The 18,430-nt window shown below is 42.3% G+C and overlaps 1 protein-coding gene across 1 annotated transcript in view; it reads right to left on the bottom strand.

Moving 5' to 3' along the window:
* Positions 1–984: 984 nt before the first annotated feature.
* Positions 985–18,430, bottom strand: part of Ddx1 (ATP-dependent RNA helicase Ddx1) — a 142,017-nt gene continuing 124,571 nt past the window's right edge. The window contains exon 15 of the mRNA XM_071664219.1: positions 985–2,889. Within this exon, the coding sequence (XP_071520320.1) occupies positions 2,762–2,889 (128 nt within the window). The 3' untranslated portion in view covers positions 985–2,761. The remainder of the gene's footprint in view (positions 2,890–18,430) is intronic.

Raw genomic sequence — 18,430 nt, 5'->3', positions numbered from 1 at the left:
CGTAATAACCTTGCTCTTACTCACATTTACTCTCAGCTTTCTCCTTTCACAAACTCAGTCACCAGCTTCTGCAGTTTCTCACCCAAATCAGCCAACAACAACCGATTCACTTAAGCTCTCTCATCCACAACAGACTGCATACTTGCACCTCTTTCCAAAACTCTTGCATTCACATCCATAAACAAATTAAACAACCATGGAGACATCATGCACCCCTGCCACAAACCAACATTCACTGAGAACCAATCAATTTCCTCTCTTCCTACACATACACATGCCTTACATCCTCGATAAAAACTTTGCTTCTAACAACTTGCCTCCCACACCATATATTCTTAGTACCTTCCACATAGCATCTCTATCATATGCTTTCTCCAGATCCATAAATGCTACATACAAATCCATTTGCTTTTGTAAGTATTTCTCACATACATTCTTCAAAGCAAATACCTGATCCACACATCCTCTACCACTTCTGAAACCACACTGCTCTTCCCCAATCTGATGCTCTGTACATGCCTTCACCCTCTCAATTAATACCCTCCCATATAATTTCCAAGGAATACTCAACAAACTTATGCCTGTTTACGTAATTTGAGCACTCACTTTTATCCTCTTTGTCTTTGTACAATAGCACTATGCAAGCATTCCACCAATCCTCAGGCACCTCACCATGAGTCATACATACATTAAATATCCTCACCAACCAGTCAACAATACAGTCAACCCCTTTTTTAATAAATTCCACTGCAATACCATCCAAACCCACTGCCTTGCTGGCTTTCATCTTCCGCAAAGCTTTAACTACCTCTTATCTGTTTACCAAATCATTCTCCCTGACCCTCTCACTTTGCACACCACCTCGACCAAAAACACCCTATATCTGGCACTCTATCATCAAACACCTCCCCATTTACCCCCTTCACTGATGTTCCCATTTGTTCCTTAGTCTTACACACTTTATTTACCTCCTTCCAAAACATCTTTTTATTCTCCCTAAAATTTCATGATACTCTCACCCCAACTCTCATTTGCCCTCTTTTTTACCTCATGCACCTTTCTCTTGACCTCCTGCCTCTTTTTTGTATACATCTCCCAGTCATTTGCATTATATGCAAAAATCGCCCAAATGCCTCTCTCTTATCAACTAATAATCTTACTTCTTCATCCCACCACTCACTACCCTTTCTAATCTGCCCACCTCCCATGCTTCTCATGCCATGAGCATCTTTGGTGCAAGCCATCACTGCTTCCCTAAATACATCCCATTCCTCCCCCCACTCTCCTTACATCCTTTGTTCTCACCTTTTTCCATTCTATACTCAGTCTCTCCTGGTACTTCCTCACACGTCTCCTTCCCAAGCTCACTTACTCTCACCAAACTCTTCACCCCAACATTCTCTCTTCTTTTCTGAAAACCTCAACAAATCTTCACCTTCGCCTTCACAAAATAATGATCAGACATCCCTCCAGTTGCACCTCTCAGAACATTAACATCCAAAAGTCTCTATTTCGCACTGCCTATCAATTAACACGTAATCCAATAACGCTCTCTGGCCATCTCTCCTACTTACATACGTATACTTATGCATCTCTCTCTTTTCAAACCAGGTATTCCCAATCACCAGTCCTTTTTCAGCACATAAATCTACAAGCTCTTTACCATTTCCATTTACAACACTGAACACCCCCATGTACACCAATTATTCCCTCAACTGCCACATTACTCACCTTTGCATTCAAATCACCCAACACTATAACCCAGTCTCGTGCATCAAAACTACTAACACACTCAGCTGTTCCCAAAACACTTGCCTCTCATGATCTTTCTTCTCATGCCCAGGTGCATATGCACCAATAATCACCCATCTCACTTCATCCACTTTCAGTTTTACCCATATCAATCTAGAGTTAACTTTCTTACACTCTATCACATACTCTCACCACTCCTGTTTCAGGTGTAGTGCTACTCCTTCCCTTGCTCTTGTCCTCTCACTAACCCCTGACTTTACTTCCAAGACATTCCCAACCACTCTTCCCCTTTACCCTTGAGCTTCGTTTCACTCAGAGTCAAAACATCCACGTTCCTTTCCTTGAACATGCTACCTATCTCTCCTTTTTTCTCATCTTGGTTACATCCACACACATTTAGACACCCCAGTCTGAGCCTTCAAGGAGGATAAGCACTCCCTGCGTGACTCCTTCTGTTTCCCCTTTTAGAAAGTTAAAATACATGGAGGGGAGGGTTTCTAGCCCCCTTTAGTCGCCTTCTACAACACATGAGGAATGTGTGGGAAGTATTCTTTCTCCCCTATCCCCAGGGGATTATATGCTTTAAATGCCATGCATTTTTCTTATATTCCACTTTGGAGATAATATAGTACCAAGAAAAAAAAATCCATAATTACACTGTTTACGATAAGGATAGTTTGCTACAACATTGAACTTGTACAGAACCTGGTATTATACCTGTCAAATATACCAATGTCTATAAATTTACAAGTTTCAAGCATAAGACACTCATAAGCATCCATACACATGGTCCAAGTGGTGATGAGCTATTATTCATGCTCCATTTATGTACATTACTTTGTATAATCTAATTTTAAATCAAAGAAATTCTGTGAGTGTATGAAGACGTGAGGATTTCTGTAGGACAAAATTGATTAATTTCAACTTGGTATGGGTATTAAGCAGTAAGAACATGAACCACAAACACTGAAGTAATCAAAATGAAATGTTATGTCACAATTTGTTGAGCTTATCGAGTCCATGGGTACTCCTTGCCATACTGTCGTTTTAGGTAAATCGTCTGGGTCTGGGTTTCCAACTGAGCAAGCTCTTGCACAGCAGGAGCAAGCTGTTCAACATGGGTTTGGTAGTTTGAACCTGTGAAGAAAAATTCTTCCGGTTGAAAAAAGAAAAAATCAAACATCCCTCTCTTTAATTTATGTAATATCTGAACAAGGAAATACAACAAAGAATGATACCTTTCTCTAATACCAACAACAATATCAACTATCCATATATGTACATGGAAGTATGCTACAGACTTACACATTAAAAGAAAGAGAAAAAAGATATAAATATTTGTATAGTTCTACTTGTTTACATTTATTTAGAATCGGCTAAATTCTTCATAAATTTTTTTTACATTACCTGAATTATCTCATGCTTTGGTGCTACTTTACTCCACCTACATAAGGTTACATCATGGGGTGAACAGTCACCTTTGGCATGGCAGAATCATTTGGAGTATGGACTCATAGAAGAACCAACTCCAAAGGAATCTAAATATTTTTCCCTTCAACTGGAGGTAGCTCAGCCCAGGACTTGAGGCCTTCAGAAGGTCCTGGGTAACACCAGAATTCTCTCAAAGATATTGGTGCTAAGGTATTCATGAATAAAATAATATATATCCCAGGGGATAGAGGAGAAAGTGGATAAAGAGAGATGAGTGATTATTGGTGCCTATGCACATAGTCATGAGCAGAAAGATCACGAGAGGCAAGTGTTTTGGGAGAAGATGAGTGAGTGTTAGCAGCTTTGATGCACAGGACCGAGTTATAGTGGTGGGTGATTTGAATGCAAAGGTAAGTAATGTGCAGCTGGGGGGGCATAACTGGTGTACATAGGGTGTTCAGTGTTGTAAATGGAAGTGGTGAAGAGCTTGTAGATTTGTGTGCTGAAAAAGGACTGGTGACTGGGAATACCTGGTTTAAAAAGATATATACATAAGTATACGTATGTAAGTACGAGAGATGCATAGAGCATTATTGGATTATGTGTTAATTGATAGGCACGTGAAAGAGAGACTTTTGGATGTTAATGTGCAGAGAGGGGCAACTGGAAGGATGTCTGATCATTATCTTGTGGAGGCGAAGGTGAAGATTTATATAGGTTTTCAGAAAAGAAGAGAGAATGTTGGGGTAAAGAGAGTGATGAGAGTAAGTGGGCTTGGAAAGGAGACTTGTGTAAGGAAGTACCAAGAGAGATTCAGTGCAGAATGGAAAAAGGTGAGAGCAAATGATGTAAGGGGAGTGGGGGAGGAACAGGACCTACTTAAGATAGCAGTGATGGCTTGTGCAAAAGATGCCTGTGGCATGGGAGGTGGGCTGATTACAAAGGGTAATGAGTGGTGGGATGTAGAAGTAAGAATGTTAGTGAATGAGAAGAGAGAGGCATTTTGACAATTTTTGCAGGGAAGTAGTGCAAATGACTGGGAGATGTATAAAAGAAAGAGGCAAGAGGTCAAATGAGAGTTGGGGTGAGAGTATCATTAGATTTTAAGGAGAATAAAAAGATGTTTTAGAAGGAAGCAAATAAAGTCTGTAAGACAAGAGGACAAATGGGAACATCAGTGAAGGGGGCTAATTGCGGAATATGAAAGCTGGCAAGGCGGCGGGTTTGGATGGTATTGCAGTAGAATTTATTAAAAAGGGGGTGACTATGTTGTTGACTGGTTGGTGAGGATATTCAATGTATGTATGGTTCATGGTGAAGTGCCTGAGGATTGGTGGAATGCATGCATAGTGCCATTGTACAAAGGAAAAGGGGATAAAGGTGAGTGTTCAAATTACATAGGTAAAAGTTTGTTGAGTATTCCTGGGAAATTATATGGGAGGGTATTGTTTGAGAAGGTGAAGGCATGTACAGAGCATCAGATTAGGGGAGAGCAGTGTGGTTTCAGAAGTGGTATAGGATGTATGGATCAGGTGTTTGCTTTGAAGAATGTATGTGAGAAATACTTAGAAAAACAAATGGATTTGTATGTAGCATTTATGGATCTGGAGAAGGCATTTGATAGAGATGCTCTGTGGAAGGTATTAAGAGTATATGGTGTGGGAGGTAAGCTGCTAGAAGCAGTGAAAAGTTTTTATCAAGGATGTAATGCATGTGTATGAGTAGGAAGAGAGGAAAGTGATTGGTTCCCAGTGAATGTCAGTTTGTGGCAGGGGTGAGTGATGTCTCTATGGTTGTTTAATATGTTTATAGATGGGGTTGTTAGAGAGGTGAATGCAAGAGTTTTGGAGAGAGGGGAAAGTATGTGGTTTGTTGTGGATGAGAGGGCTTGGGAAGTTAGTCAGTTGTTGTTTGCTGATGATTCAGCACTGGTGGCTTTTTCAGGTGAGAAATTGCAGAGGCTGGTGACTGAGTTTGCCTTTGTACAATGGCACTGTGCATACATTCCCACCAATCCTCAGGCACTTCACCATGAACCATACATACATTGAATATCCTTACCAACCAGTCAACAACACAGTCATCCCCTTTTTTAATAAATTCCACTGCAATACCATCCAAACCCGCAGCCTTGCTGGCTTTCATCTTCCGCAAAGCTTTCACTACCTCTTCTCTGTTTACCAAACCATTCTCCCTGACCCTCTCACTTTGCACACCACCTCAACCAAAACATCCTGTATCTGCAACTCTATCATCAAACACATTCAACAAACCTTCAAAATACTCACTCCATCTCCTTCTCACATAACCACTACTTGTTATCACCTCTCCATTTACCCCTTCACTGAAGTTCCCATTTGTTCCCTTGTCTTACACACTTTATTTACCTCCTTCCAAAACATCTTTTTATTCTCCCTAAAAATTTAATGATACTCTCTCATCCCAACACTCATTTGCCCTCTTTTTCACCTCTTGCACCTTTCTCTTGACCTCCTGCCTCTTTCTTGTATACATCTCCCAGTCATTTGCATTATTTCCCTGCAAAAATCGTCCAAATGCCTCTCTCTTCTTTTTCACCGCTACTTGTTATTACCTCCCCATTAGCCCCCTTCACCAATGCTCCCAATTGTTCTCTTGTCTTATGCACTTTCTTTACCTCCTTCCAAAACATCTTTTTATGCTCCCTAAAATTCAATGATACTCTCTCACCATAAGTCTCATTTTTCCTCTTTTTCACCTCTTGCACCTTTCTCTGGACCAGCCTCTTTCTTTTATACATCTCCCAGTCATTTGAACTACTTCCCTGCAAGAATCATCCAAACACCTCTATCTTCTCTTTCACTAACAATCTTACTCTTCATCCCACCACTCACTACCCTTTCTAATCTACCCACCTCCCACCTTTCTCATGCCACAGGCATCTTTTGCACATGCTATCACTGCTTCCCTAAATACATTCCATTCCTACCCCACTCCCCTTACGTCATTTGCTCTTACCTTTTTCCATTCTGCACTCAATCTCTCCTGGTACTTCCTTACACAAGTGTCCTTTCCAAGCTCACTTACTCTCACCACTCTCTTCAACCCAACATTCTCTCCTCTTTTCTGAAAACCTCGACAAATCTTCATCTTCGCCTCCACCATAGAGACATCCCTCCAGTTGCCCCTCTCAGCACATTAACATCCAAAAGTCTCTTTCACACGCCTATCAATTAACACATAATCCAATAACACTCTCTGGCCATCTCTCCTAGTTACATATGTATATTCATGTATATCTCTCTTTTTCATAAATGTACTGGAAAAGTTGAGGTCCAGATAAATTTTTGGTCTGTCAAGGCTTTATTATGGCGGATGACCAACTACCTACCCTCATGTATCCAAGATATGGTTGTACTTTGTGTAATGAAGACAATTGAGAAACATCATAAGCCAATATTCCTGTTTCATGATAAGTGTATATTTTTTTTTTTTTTTTTTTATACTTTGTCGCTGTCTCCCGCGTTTGCGAGGCAGCGCAAGGAAACAGACGAAAGAAATGGCCCAACCCCCCCCATACACATGTACATACACACGTCCACACACGCAAATATACATACCTACACAGCTTTCCATGGTTTACCCCAGACGCTTCACATGCCTTGATTCACTCCACTGACAGCACGTCAACCCCTGTATACCACATCGCTCCAATTCACTCTATTCCTTGCCCTCCTTTCACCCTCCTGCATGTTCAGGCCCCGATCACACAAAATCTTTTTCACTCCATCTTTCCATCTCCAATTTGGTCTCCCTCTTCTCCTCGTTCCCTCCACCTCCGACACATATATCCTCTTGGTCAATCTTTCCTCACTCATTCTCTCCATGTGCCCAAACCATTTCAAAACACCCTCTTCTGCTCTCTCAACCACGCTCTTTTTATTTCCACACATCTCTCTTACCCTTACGTTACTTACTCGATCACACCACCTCACACCACACATTGTCCTCAAACATCTCATTTCCAGCACATCCATCCTCCTGCGCACAACTCTATCCATAGCCCACGCCTCGCAACCATACAATATTGTTGGAACCACTATTCCTTCAAACATACCCATTTTTGCTTTCCGAGATAATGTTCTCGACTTCCACACATTTTTCAAGGCTCCCAAAATTTTCGCCCCCTCCCCCACCCTATGATCCACTTCCGCTTCCATGGTTCCATCCGCTGACAGATCCACTCCCAGATATCTAAAACACTTCACTTCCTCCAGTTTTTCTCCATTCAAACTCACCTCCCAATTGACTTGACCCTCAACCCTACTGTACCTAATAACCTTGCTCTTATTCACATTTACTCTTAACTTTCTTCTTCCACACACTTTACCAAACTCAGTCACCAGCTTCTGCAGTTTCTCACATGAATCAGCCACCAGCGCTGTATCATCAGCGAACAACAACTGACTCACTTCCCAAGCTCTCTCATCCCCAACAGACTTCATACTTGCCCCTCTTTCCAGGACTCTTGCATTTACCTCCCTAACAACCCCATCCATAATGAAATACTTAGAAAAGCAAATGGATTTGTATGTAGCATTTATGGATCTGGAGAAGGCATATGATAGAGTTGATAGAGATGCTCTGTGGAAGGTATTAAGAATATATGGTGTGGGAGGCAAGTTGTTAGAAGCAGTGAAAAGTTTTTATCGAGGATGTAAGGCATGTGTACGTGTAGGAAGAGAGGAAAGTGATTGGTTCTCAGTGAATGTAGGTTTGCGGCAGGGGTGTGTGATGTCTCCATGGTTGTTTAAGTGTATATATATATATATATATATATATATATATATATATATATATGTGTGTGTGTGTGTGTGTATATGTGCATATGTATGTGTGTGTGTATATATATATATATATATACACATATATATATATATATATATATATATATATATATATATATATATATATATATGATACAGTGGTTAAATTGATGAGAACTACTATTGACGTTTGTGTAAATAAATTATACATTTCCCTTTTCCATAGCCAGAGGTTGAACCATTATGTGACATTCATTTTTTCATTTCATTTCAAGCTAGAAGTTTCAGTTTTCTAAATTATTTCTTACATTTTTCATATGTATATATATGTATATGTGTGTGTGTATATGTGCATATGTATATATATATATATATATATATATATATATATATATATATATATATATATATATATATATATATTATCCCCGGGGATAGGGGTGAAAGAATACTTCCCACGCATTCCTCGCGTGTCGTAGAAGGCGACTAGAGGGGACAGGAGCGGGGGGCCAGAAATCCTCCCCTCCTTGTATTTTTTAACTTTCTAAAATGGGAAACAGAAGAAGGAGTCACGCAGGGAGTGCTCATCCTCCTCGAAGGCTCAGACTGGGGTGTCTAAATGTGTGTGGATGTAACCAAGATGTGAAAAAAGGAGAGATAGGTAGTATGTTTGAGGAAAGGAACCTGGATGTTTTGGCTCTGAGTGAAACGAAGCTCAAGGGTAAAGGGGAAGAGTGGTTTGGGAATGTCTTGGGAGTAAAGTCAGGGGTTGGTGAGGGGACAAGAGCAAGGGAAGGAGTAGCAGTACTCCTGAAACAGTTGTGGGAGTATGTGATAGAATGTAAGAAAGTAAATTCTCGATTAATATGGGTAAAACTGAAAGTTGATGGAGAGAGATGGGTGATTATTGGTGCATATGCACCTGGGCATGAGAAGAAAGATCATGAGAGGCAAGTGTTTTGAGAGCAGCTGAATGAGTGTGTTAGTGGTTTTGATGCACGAGACCGGGTTATAGTGATGGGTGATTTGAATGCAAAGGTGAGTAATGTGGCAGTTGAGGGAATAATTGGTATACATGGGGTGTTCAGTGTTGTAAATGGAAATGGTGAAGACCTTGTAGATTTATGTGCTGAAAAAGGACTGGTGATTGGGAATACCTGGTTTAAAAAGCGAGATATACATAAGTATACGTATGTAAGTAGGAGAGATGGCCAGAGAGCGTTATTGGATTACGTGTTAAATGACAGGCGTGCGAAAGAGAAACTTTTGGATGTTAATGTGCTGAGAGGTGCAACTGGAGGGATGTCTGATCATTATCTTGTGGAGGCTAAGGTGAAGATTTGTATGGGTTTTCAGAAAAGAAGAGTGAATGTTGGGGTGAAGAGGGTGGTGAGAGTAAGTGAGCTTGGGAAGGAGACTTGTGTGAGGAAGTACCAGGAGAGACTGAGTACAGAATGGAAAAAGGTGAGAACAATGGAAGTAAGGGGAGTGGGGGAGGAATGGGATGTATTTAGGGAATCAGTGATGGTTTGCACAAAAGATGCTTGTGGCATGAGAAGAGTGAGAGGTGGGTTGATTAGAAAGGGTAGTGAGTGGTGGGATGAAGAAGTAAGATTATTAGTGAAAGATAAGAGAGAGGCATTTGGACGATTTTTGCAGGGAAAGAATGCAATTGAGTGGGAGATGTATAAAAGAAAGAGAAAGGAGGTCAAGAGAAAGGCGCAAGAGGTGAAAAAGACGGCAAATGAAAGTTGGGGTGAGAGAGGATCATTAAATTTTAGGGAGAATAAAAAGATGTTCTGGAAAGAGGTAAATAGAGTGCGTAAGACAAGGGAGCAAATGGGAACTTCAGTGAAAGGCGCTAATGGGGAGGTGATAACAAGTAGTGGTGATGTGAGAAGGAGATGGAGTGAGTATTTTGAAGGTTTGTTGAATGTGTTTGATGATAGAGTGGCAGATATAGGGTGTTTTGGTCGAGGTGGTGTGCAAAGTGAGAGGGTTAGGGAAAATGATTTGGTAAACAGAGAAGAGGTAGTAAAAGCTTTGCGGAAGATGAAAGCCGGCAAGGCAGCAGGTTTGGATGGTATTGCAGTGGAATTTATTAAAAAAGGGGGTGACTGTATTATTGACTGGTTGGTAAGGTTATTTAATGTATGTATGACTCATGGTGAGGTGCCTGAGGATTGGCGGAATGCGTGCATAGTGCCATTGTACAAAGGCAAAGGGGATAAGAGTGAGTGCTCAAATTTCAGAGGTATAAGTTTGTTGAGTATTCCTGGTAAATTATATGGGAGGGTATTGATTGACAGGGTGAAGGCATGTACAGAGCATCAGATTGGGGAAGAGCAGTGTGGTTTCAGAAGTGGTAGAGGATGTGTGGATCAGGTGTTTGCTTTGAAGAATGTATGTGAGAAATACTTAGAAAAGCAAATGGATTTGTATGTAGCATTTATGGATCTGGAGAAGGCATATGATAGAGTTGATAGAGATGCTCTGTGGAAGGTATTAAGAATATATGGTGTGGGAGGCAAGTTGTTTGAAGCAGTGAAAAGTTTTTATCGAGGATGTAAGGCATGTGTATGTGTAGGAAGAGAGGAAAGTGATTGGTTCTCAGTGAATGTAGGTTTGCGGCAGGGGTGTGTGATGTCTCCATGGTTGTTTAATTTGTTTATGGATGGGGTTGTTAGGGAGGTGAATGCAAGAGTTTTGGAAAGAGGGGCAAGAATGAAGTCTGTTGTGGATGAGAGAGCTTGGAAAGTGAGTCAGTTGTTGTTTGCTGATGATACAGCGCTGGTGGCTGATTCATGTGAGAAACTGCAGAAGCTGGTGACTGAGTTTGGTAAAGTGAGTGAAAGAAGAAAGTTAAGAGTAAATGTGAATAATAGCAAGGTTATTAGGTACAGTAGGGTTGAGGGTCAAGTCAATTGGGAGGTAAGTTTGAATGGAGAAAAACTGGAGGAAGTGAAGTGTTTTAGATATCTGGGAGTGGATCTGGCAGCGGATGGAACCATGGAAGCGGAAGTGGATCATAGGGTGGGGGAGGGGGTGAAAATCCTGGGAGCCTTGAAGAATGTGTGGAAGTCAAGAACATTATCTCGGAAAGCAAAAATGGGTATGTTTGAAGGAATAGTGGTTCCAACAATGTTGTATGGTTGCGAGGTGTGGGCTATGGATAGAGTTGTGCGCAGGAGGGTGGATGTGCTGGAAATGAAATGTTTGAGGACAATGTGTGGTGTGAGGTGGTTTGATCGAGTAAGTAATGTAAGGGTAAGAGAGATGTGTGGAAATAAAAAGAGCGTGGTTGAGAGAGCAGAAGAGGGTGTTTTGAAATGGTTTGGGCACATGGAGAGAATGAGTGAGGAAAGATTGACCAAGAGGATATATGTGTCGGAGGTGGAGGGAACGAGGAGAAGTGGGAGACCAAATTGGAGGTGGAAAGATGGAGTGAAAAAGATTTTGAGTGATCGGGGCCTGAACATGCAGGAGGGTGAAAGGCGGGCAAGGAATAGAGTGAATTGGTTCGATGTGGTATACCGGGGTTGACGTGCTGTCAGTGGATTGAATCAGGGCATGTGAAGTGTCTGGGGTAAACCATGGAAAGTTGTGTGGGGCCGGGATGTGGAAAGGGAGCTGTGGTTTCAGGGCATTATTGCGTTACAGCTGGAGACTGAGTGTGAACGAATGGGGCCTTTGTTGTCTTTTCCTAGTGCTACCTCGCACACATGAGGGGGAGGGGGATGGTATTCCATGTGTGGCGAGGTGGTGATGGGAGTGAATAGGGGCAGGCAGTGTGAATTGTGTATATGGGTATATATGTATGTGTCTGTGTGTGTATATATATGTGTACATTGAGATAGGTATGTATATTTGCGTGTGTGTGTGTACAATGTGTATGGGGGTGGGTTGTGCCATTTCTTTCGTCTGTTTCCTTGCGCTACCTCGCAAACGCGGGAGACAGCGACAAAGCAAAATAAATAATAAAAATCTCTCTTTTTAAACCAGGTATTCCCAATCACCAGTCCTTTTTCAGCACACAAATATACAAGCTCTTCACCATTTCCATTTACAACACTGAACACCCCATGTACACCAATTATACCCTCAACTGCCACATTACTCACCTTTGCATTCAAATCACCCAACGCTATAACCCAGTCTCGTGCATCAAAGCTGCCAACACACTCACTCAGCTGCTCCCAAAACACATCCCTCTCATGATCTTTCTTCTCATGACCAGGTGCATAGGCACTAATAATCACCCATCTCGCTCCATCCACTTTCAGTTTTACCCATATCAATCTAGAGTTTACTTTCTTATACTCTGTCACATACTCCCACATCTGTTTCAGGAGTAGTGCTACTCCTTCCTTTGCTTTTGTCCTCTCACCAACCCCTGACTTTACTCCCAAGACATTCCCAAACCACACTTCCCCTCTACCCTTGAGCTTCATTTCACTCAGAGCCAAAACATCCAGGTTCCTTTCCTCAAACATGCAACCTATCTCTCCTTTTTTCTTATCTTGGTTACATCCACACATATTTAGACACCCTAATCTGAGCTTTCGAGGAGGATGAGCAGTCCCTGCATGGCTCCTTCTTCTGTTTCCCCTTTTAGAAAGTTAAAATACAAGGAGGGGAGGGTTTCTAGCCCCCTGCTCTCATACCCTTTAGACGCCTTCTACGGCATGCGGGAAATACGTGGGAAGTATTATTTCCCCCCTATTCCCAGGGATAGCACTCCTCTTGAAACACAAGTTGGGAGTATGTGACAGAGTGTAAGAAAGTAAACTCTAGATTGATATGGGTGATTATTGGTGCCTATGCACCTGGGCATACGAAGAAAGATTATGAGAGGCAAGTGTTTTAGGAGCAGCTGAGTGAATGTGTTAGCAGTTTTGATGCATGAGACTGAGTTATAGTGATGGGTGATTTGAATGCAAAGGTGATTAATGTGGCAGTTGAGGGAGTAATTGGTGTACATGGGGTGTTTGGTGACATTACAAACCCCTGCCACAAGCCAACCTTCGCTCAGAATACATGAAAGATTATATAAACATAAGTTACATTATCCCTGGGGATAGGGGAGAAAGAATACTTCCCACGCATTCCTCACGTGTCGTAGAAGGCGACTAAAGGGGACAGGAGCGGGGGGACAAGAAACCCTCCCCTCCTTGTATTTTGACTTTCTAAAAGGGGAAACAGAAGGAGTCACGCGTGGAGTGCTCATCCTCCTCGAAGGCTCAGATTGGGGTGTCTAAATGTGTGTGGATGTAACCAAGATGAGAAAAAAGGAGAGATAGGTAGTATGTTTGAGGAAAGGAACCTCAATGTTTTGGCTCTGAGTGAAACGAAGCTCAAAGGTAAAGGGGAAGAGTGGTTTGGGAATGTCTTGGGAGTAAAGTCAGGGGTTAGTGAGAGGACAAGAGCAAGGGAAGGAGTAGCACTACTACTGAAACAGGAGTTGTGGGAGTATGTGATAGAGTGTAAGAAAGTAAATTCTAGATTGATATGGGAAAAACTGAAAGTTAATGGAGAGAGATGGGTGATTATTGGTGCATATAAACGTGGGCATGAGAAGAAAGATCATGAGAGGCAAGAGTTTTGGGAGCAGCTGAATGAGTGTGTTAGTGGTTTTGATGCACAAGACTGGGTTATAGTGATGGGTGACTTGAATGCAAAGGTGAGTAGTGTGGCAGTTGAGGGAATAATTGGTATACATGGGGTGTTCAGTGTTGTAAATGGAAATGGTGAAGAGCTTGTGGATTTGTGTGCTGAGAAAGGACTGGTGATTGGGAATACCTGATTTAAACAGCGAGATATACATAGGTATACGTATGTAAGTAGGAGAGATGGCCAAAGAGCGTTATTGGATTATGTGTTAATTGACAGGCGCTTGAAAGAGAGACTTTTGGATGTTAATGTGCTGAGAGGTGCAGCTGGAGGGATGTCTGATCATTATCTTGTGGTGGCGAAGGTGAACATTTGTAGGGGTTTTCAGAAAAGAAGAGAGAATGTTGAGGTGAAGAGAGTGGTGAGAGTAAGAGAGCTTGGGAGGAGACTTGTGTGAGGAAGTACCAGGGGAGACTGAGTACAGAATGGAAAAAGGTGAGAGCAAAGGACGTAAGGGGAGTGGGGTAGGAATGGGATGTATTTAGGGAAGCAGTGATGGCTTGCGCAAAAGATGCTTGTGGCATGAGAAGCGTGGGAGGTGGGTTGATTAGAAAGGGTAGTGAGTGGTGGGATGAAGAAGTAAGATTATTAGTGAAAGAGAAGAGAGAGGCATTTGGACGATTTTTGCAGGGAAAAAATGCAATTGAGTGGGAGATGTATAAAAGAAAGAGGCAGAAGGTCAAAAGAAAGGTGCAAGAGGTGAAAAAGAGGGCAAATGAGAGTTGGGGTGAGAGAGTATCATTAAATTTTAGGGAGAATAAAAAGATGTTTTGGAAGGAGGTAAATAAAGTGCGTAAGACAAGGGAGCAAATGGGAACTTCAGTGAAGGGGGCTAATGGGGAGGTGATAAGTAGTGGTGATGTGAGAAGGAGATGGAGTGAGTATTTTGAAGGTTTGTTGAATGTGTTTGATGATAGAGTGGCATATATAGGGTGTTTTGGTCGAGATGGTGTGCAAAGTGAGAGGGTTAGGGAAATTGATTTGGTAAACAGAGAAGAGGTACTAAGAGCTTTGCAGAAAATGAAAGCTGGCAAGGCAGAAGCTTTGGATGGTATTGCAGTGGAATTTATCAAAAAAGGGGGTGACTGTATTGTTGACTGGTTGGTAAGGTTATTTAATGTATGTATGATTCATGGTGAGGTGCCTTGAGGATTGGCAGAATGATTGCATAGTGCCATTGTACAAAGGCAAAGGGGATAAGAGTGAGTGCTCAAATTACAGAGGTATAAGTTTGCTGAGTATTCCTGGGAAATTATATGGGAGGGTATTGATTGAGAGGGTGAAGGCATGTACAGAGCATCAGACTGGGGAAGAGCAGTGTGGTTTCAGAAGTGGTAGAGGATGTGTGGATCAGGTGTTTGCTTTGAAGAATGTATGTGAGAAATACTTAGAAAAGCAAATGGGTTTGTATGTAGCATTTATGGATCTGGAGAAGGCATATGATACAGTTGATTGAGATGCTCTGTGTAAGGTATTAAGAATATATGGTGTGGGAGGCAAGTTGTTAGAAGCAGTGAAAAGTTTTTATCGAGGATGTGAGGCATGTGTACATGTAGGAAGAGAGGAAAGTGATTGGTTCTCAGTGAATGTAGGTTTGCAGCAGAGGTGTGTGATGTCTCCATGGTTGTTTAATTTGTTTATGGATGGGATTGTTAGGGAGGTGAATGCAAGAGTTTTGGAAAGAGGGACAAGTATGCAGTCTGTTGTGGATGAGAGAGCTTGGGAAGTGAGTCAGTTGTTGTTCGCTGATGATACAGCACTGGTGGCTGATTCATGTGAGAAACTGCACAAGCTGGTTACTGAGTTTGGTAAAGTGTGTGAAAGAAGAAAGTTAAGAGTAAACGTAAACAAAAGCAAGGTTATTAGGTACAGTAGGGTTGAGGGTCAAGTCAATTGGGAGATAAGTTTGAATGGAGAGAAACTGGAGGAAGTGAAGTGTTTTAGATATCTGGGAGTGGATCTGGCAGCAGATGGAACCATGGAAGCGGAAGTGAATCATAGGGTGGGGGAGGGGGCGAAAATCCTGGGAGTCTTGAAGAATGTTTGGAAGTCGAGAACATTATCTCAGAAAGCAAAAATGGGTATGTTTGAAGGAATAGTGGTTCCAACAATGTTGTATGGTTGCGAGGCATGGGCTATGAAAAGAGTTGTGCGCAGGAGGATGGATGTGCTGGAAATGAGATGTTTGTGGACAATATGTGGTGTGAGGAGGTTTGATCGAGTAAGTAATGTAAGGGTGAGAGAGATGTGTGGAAATAAAAAGAGTATGGTTGAGAGAGCAGAAGAGGGTGTTTTGAAATGGTTTGGTCACATGGAGAGAATGAGTGAGGAAAAATTGACCAAGAGGATATATGTGTCAGGGGTGGAGGGAACGAGGAGAAGTGGGAGACCAAATTGGAGGTGGGAAGATGGAGTGAAAAAGATTTTGAGTGATCGGGGCCTGAACATGCAGGAGGGTGAAAGGCGTGCAAGGAATAGAGTGAATTGGAATGATGTGGTATATCGGGGTCGACGTGCCGTCAATGGATTGAACCAGGGCATGTGAAGCGTCCAGGTTAAACCATGGAAAGTTCTGTGGGGCCTGGATGTGGAAAGGGAGCTGTGGTTTCGGTGCATTATTACATGACAGCTAGAGACTGAGTGTGAACGAATGTGGCCTTTGTTGTCTTTTCCTAGTGCTACCCGCACACATGAGGGGGGAGGGGGTTGTTATTCCATGTGTGGCGAGTGTGGCGATGGGAATAGAATAGGGCAGACAGTGTGAATTGTGTAATGTGTATATATGTATGTCTGTGTGTGTATATATATGTGTACATTGGATGTATAGGTATGTATATTTGCGTGTGTGGAGTGTTGTACATACTGTGTATGTGGGGGGTTGTGCCATTTCTTTCGTCTGTTTCCTTGCGCTACCTCGCTAATGCGGGAGACAGCGACAAAGCGAAATAAATAATAAAAATCTCCTTTTTTCTTATCTTGGTTACATCCACACATATTTAGACACCCTAATCTGAGCTTTCGAGGAGGATGAGCAGTCCCTGCATGGCTCCTTCTTCTGTTTCCCCTTTTAGAAAGTTAAAATACAAGGAGGGGAGGGTTTCTAGCCCCCTGCTCTCATACCCTTTAGACGCCTTCTACGGCATGCGGGAAATACGTGGGAAGTATTATTTCCCCCCTATTCCCAGGGATAGCACTCCTCTTGAAACACAAGTTGGGAGTATGTGACAGAGTGTAAGAAAGTAAACTCTAGATTGATATGGGTGATTATTGGTGCCTATGCACCTGGGCATACGAAGAAAGATTATGAGAGGCAAGTGTTTTAGGAGCAGCTGAGTGAATGTGTTAGCAGTTTTGATACATGAGACTGAGTTATAGTGATGGGTGATTTGAATGCAAAGGTGATTAATGTGGCAGTTGAGGGAGTAATTGGTGTACATGGGGTGTTTGGTGACATTACAAACCCCTGCCACAAGCCAACCTTCGCTCAGAATACATGAAAGATTATATAAACATAAGTTACATTATCCCTGGGGATAGGGGAGAAAGAATACTTCCCACGCATTCCTCACGTGTCGTAGAAGGCGACTAAAGGGGACAGGAGCGGGGGGACAAGAAACCCTCCCCTCCTTGTATTTTGACTTTCTAAAAGGGGAAACAGAAAGAAGGAGTCACGCGTGGAGTGCTCATCCTCCTCGAAGGCTCAGATTGGGGTGTCTAAATGTGTGTGGATGTAACCAAGATGAGAAAAAAGGAGAGATAGGTAGTATGTTTGAGGAAAGGAACCTCAATGTTTTGGCTCTGAGTGAAACGAAGCTCAAAGGTAAAGGGGAAGAGTGGTTTGGGAATGTCTTGGGAGTAAAGTCAGGGGTTAGTGAGAGGACAAGAGCAAGGGAAGGAGTAGCACTACTACTGAAACAGGAGTTGTGGGAGTATGTGATAGAGTGTAAGAAAGTAAATTCTAGATTGATATGGGAAAAACTGAAAGTTAATGGAGAGAGATGGGTGATTATTGGTGCATATAAACGTGGGCATGAGAAGAAAGATCATGAGAGGCAAGAGTTTTGGGAGCAGCTGAATGAGTGTGTTAGTGGTTTTGATGCACAAGACTGGGTTATAGTGATGGGTGACTTGAATGCAAAGGTGAGTAGTGTGGCAGTTGAGGGAATAATTGGTATACATGGGGTGTTCAGTGTTGTAAATGGAAATGGTGAAGAGCTTGTGGATTTGTGTGCTGAGAAAGGACTGGTGATTGGGAATACCTGATTTAAAAAGCGAGATATACATAGGTATACGTATGTAAGTAGGAGAGATGGCCAAAGAGCGTTATTGGATTATGTGTTAATTGACAGGCGCTTGAAAGAGAGACTTTTGGATGTTAATGTGCTGAGAGGTGCAGCTGGAGGGATGTCTGATCATTATCTTGTGGTGGCGAAGGTGAACATTTGTAGGGGTTTTCAGAAAAGAAGAGAGAATGTTGAGGTGAAGAGAGTGGTGAGAGTAAGAGAGCTTGGGAGGAGACTTGTGTGAGGAAGTACCAGGGGAGACTGAGTACAGAATGGAAAAAGGTGAGAGCAAAGGACGTAAGGGGAGTGGGGTAGGAATGGGATGTATTTAGGGAAGCAGTGATGGCTTGCGCAAAAGATGCTTGTGGCATGAGAAGCGTGGGAGGTGGGTTGATTAGAAAGGGTAGCGAGTGGTGGGATGAAGAAGTAAGATTATTAGTGAAAGAGAAGAGAGAGGCATTTGGACGATTTTTGCAGGGAAAAAATGCA

The sequence above is a fragment of the Panulirus ornatus genome, chromosome 8 (genome assembly GCF_036320965.1).
Source record: "Panulirus ornatus isolate Po-2019 chromosome 8, ASM3632096v1, whole genome shotgun sequence".
Classification (NCBI taxonomy): domain Eukaryota; kingdom Metazoa; phylum Arthropoda; class Malacostraca; order Decapoda; family Palinuridae; genus Panulirus; species Panulirus ornatus.
Note: the sequence above shows the minus strand (reverse complement) of the source record. Positions and strands in the feature narration are given on the sequence as shown.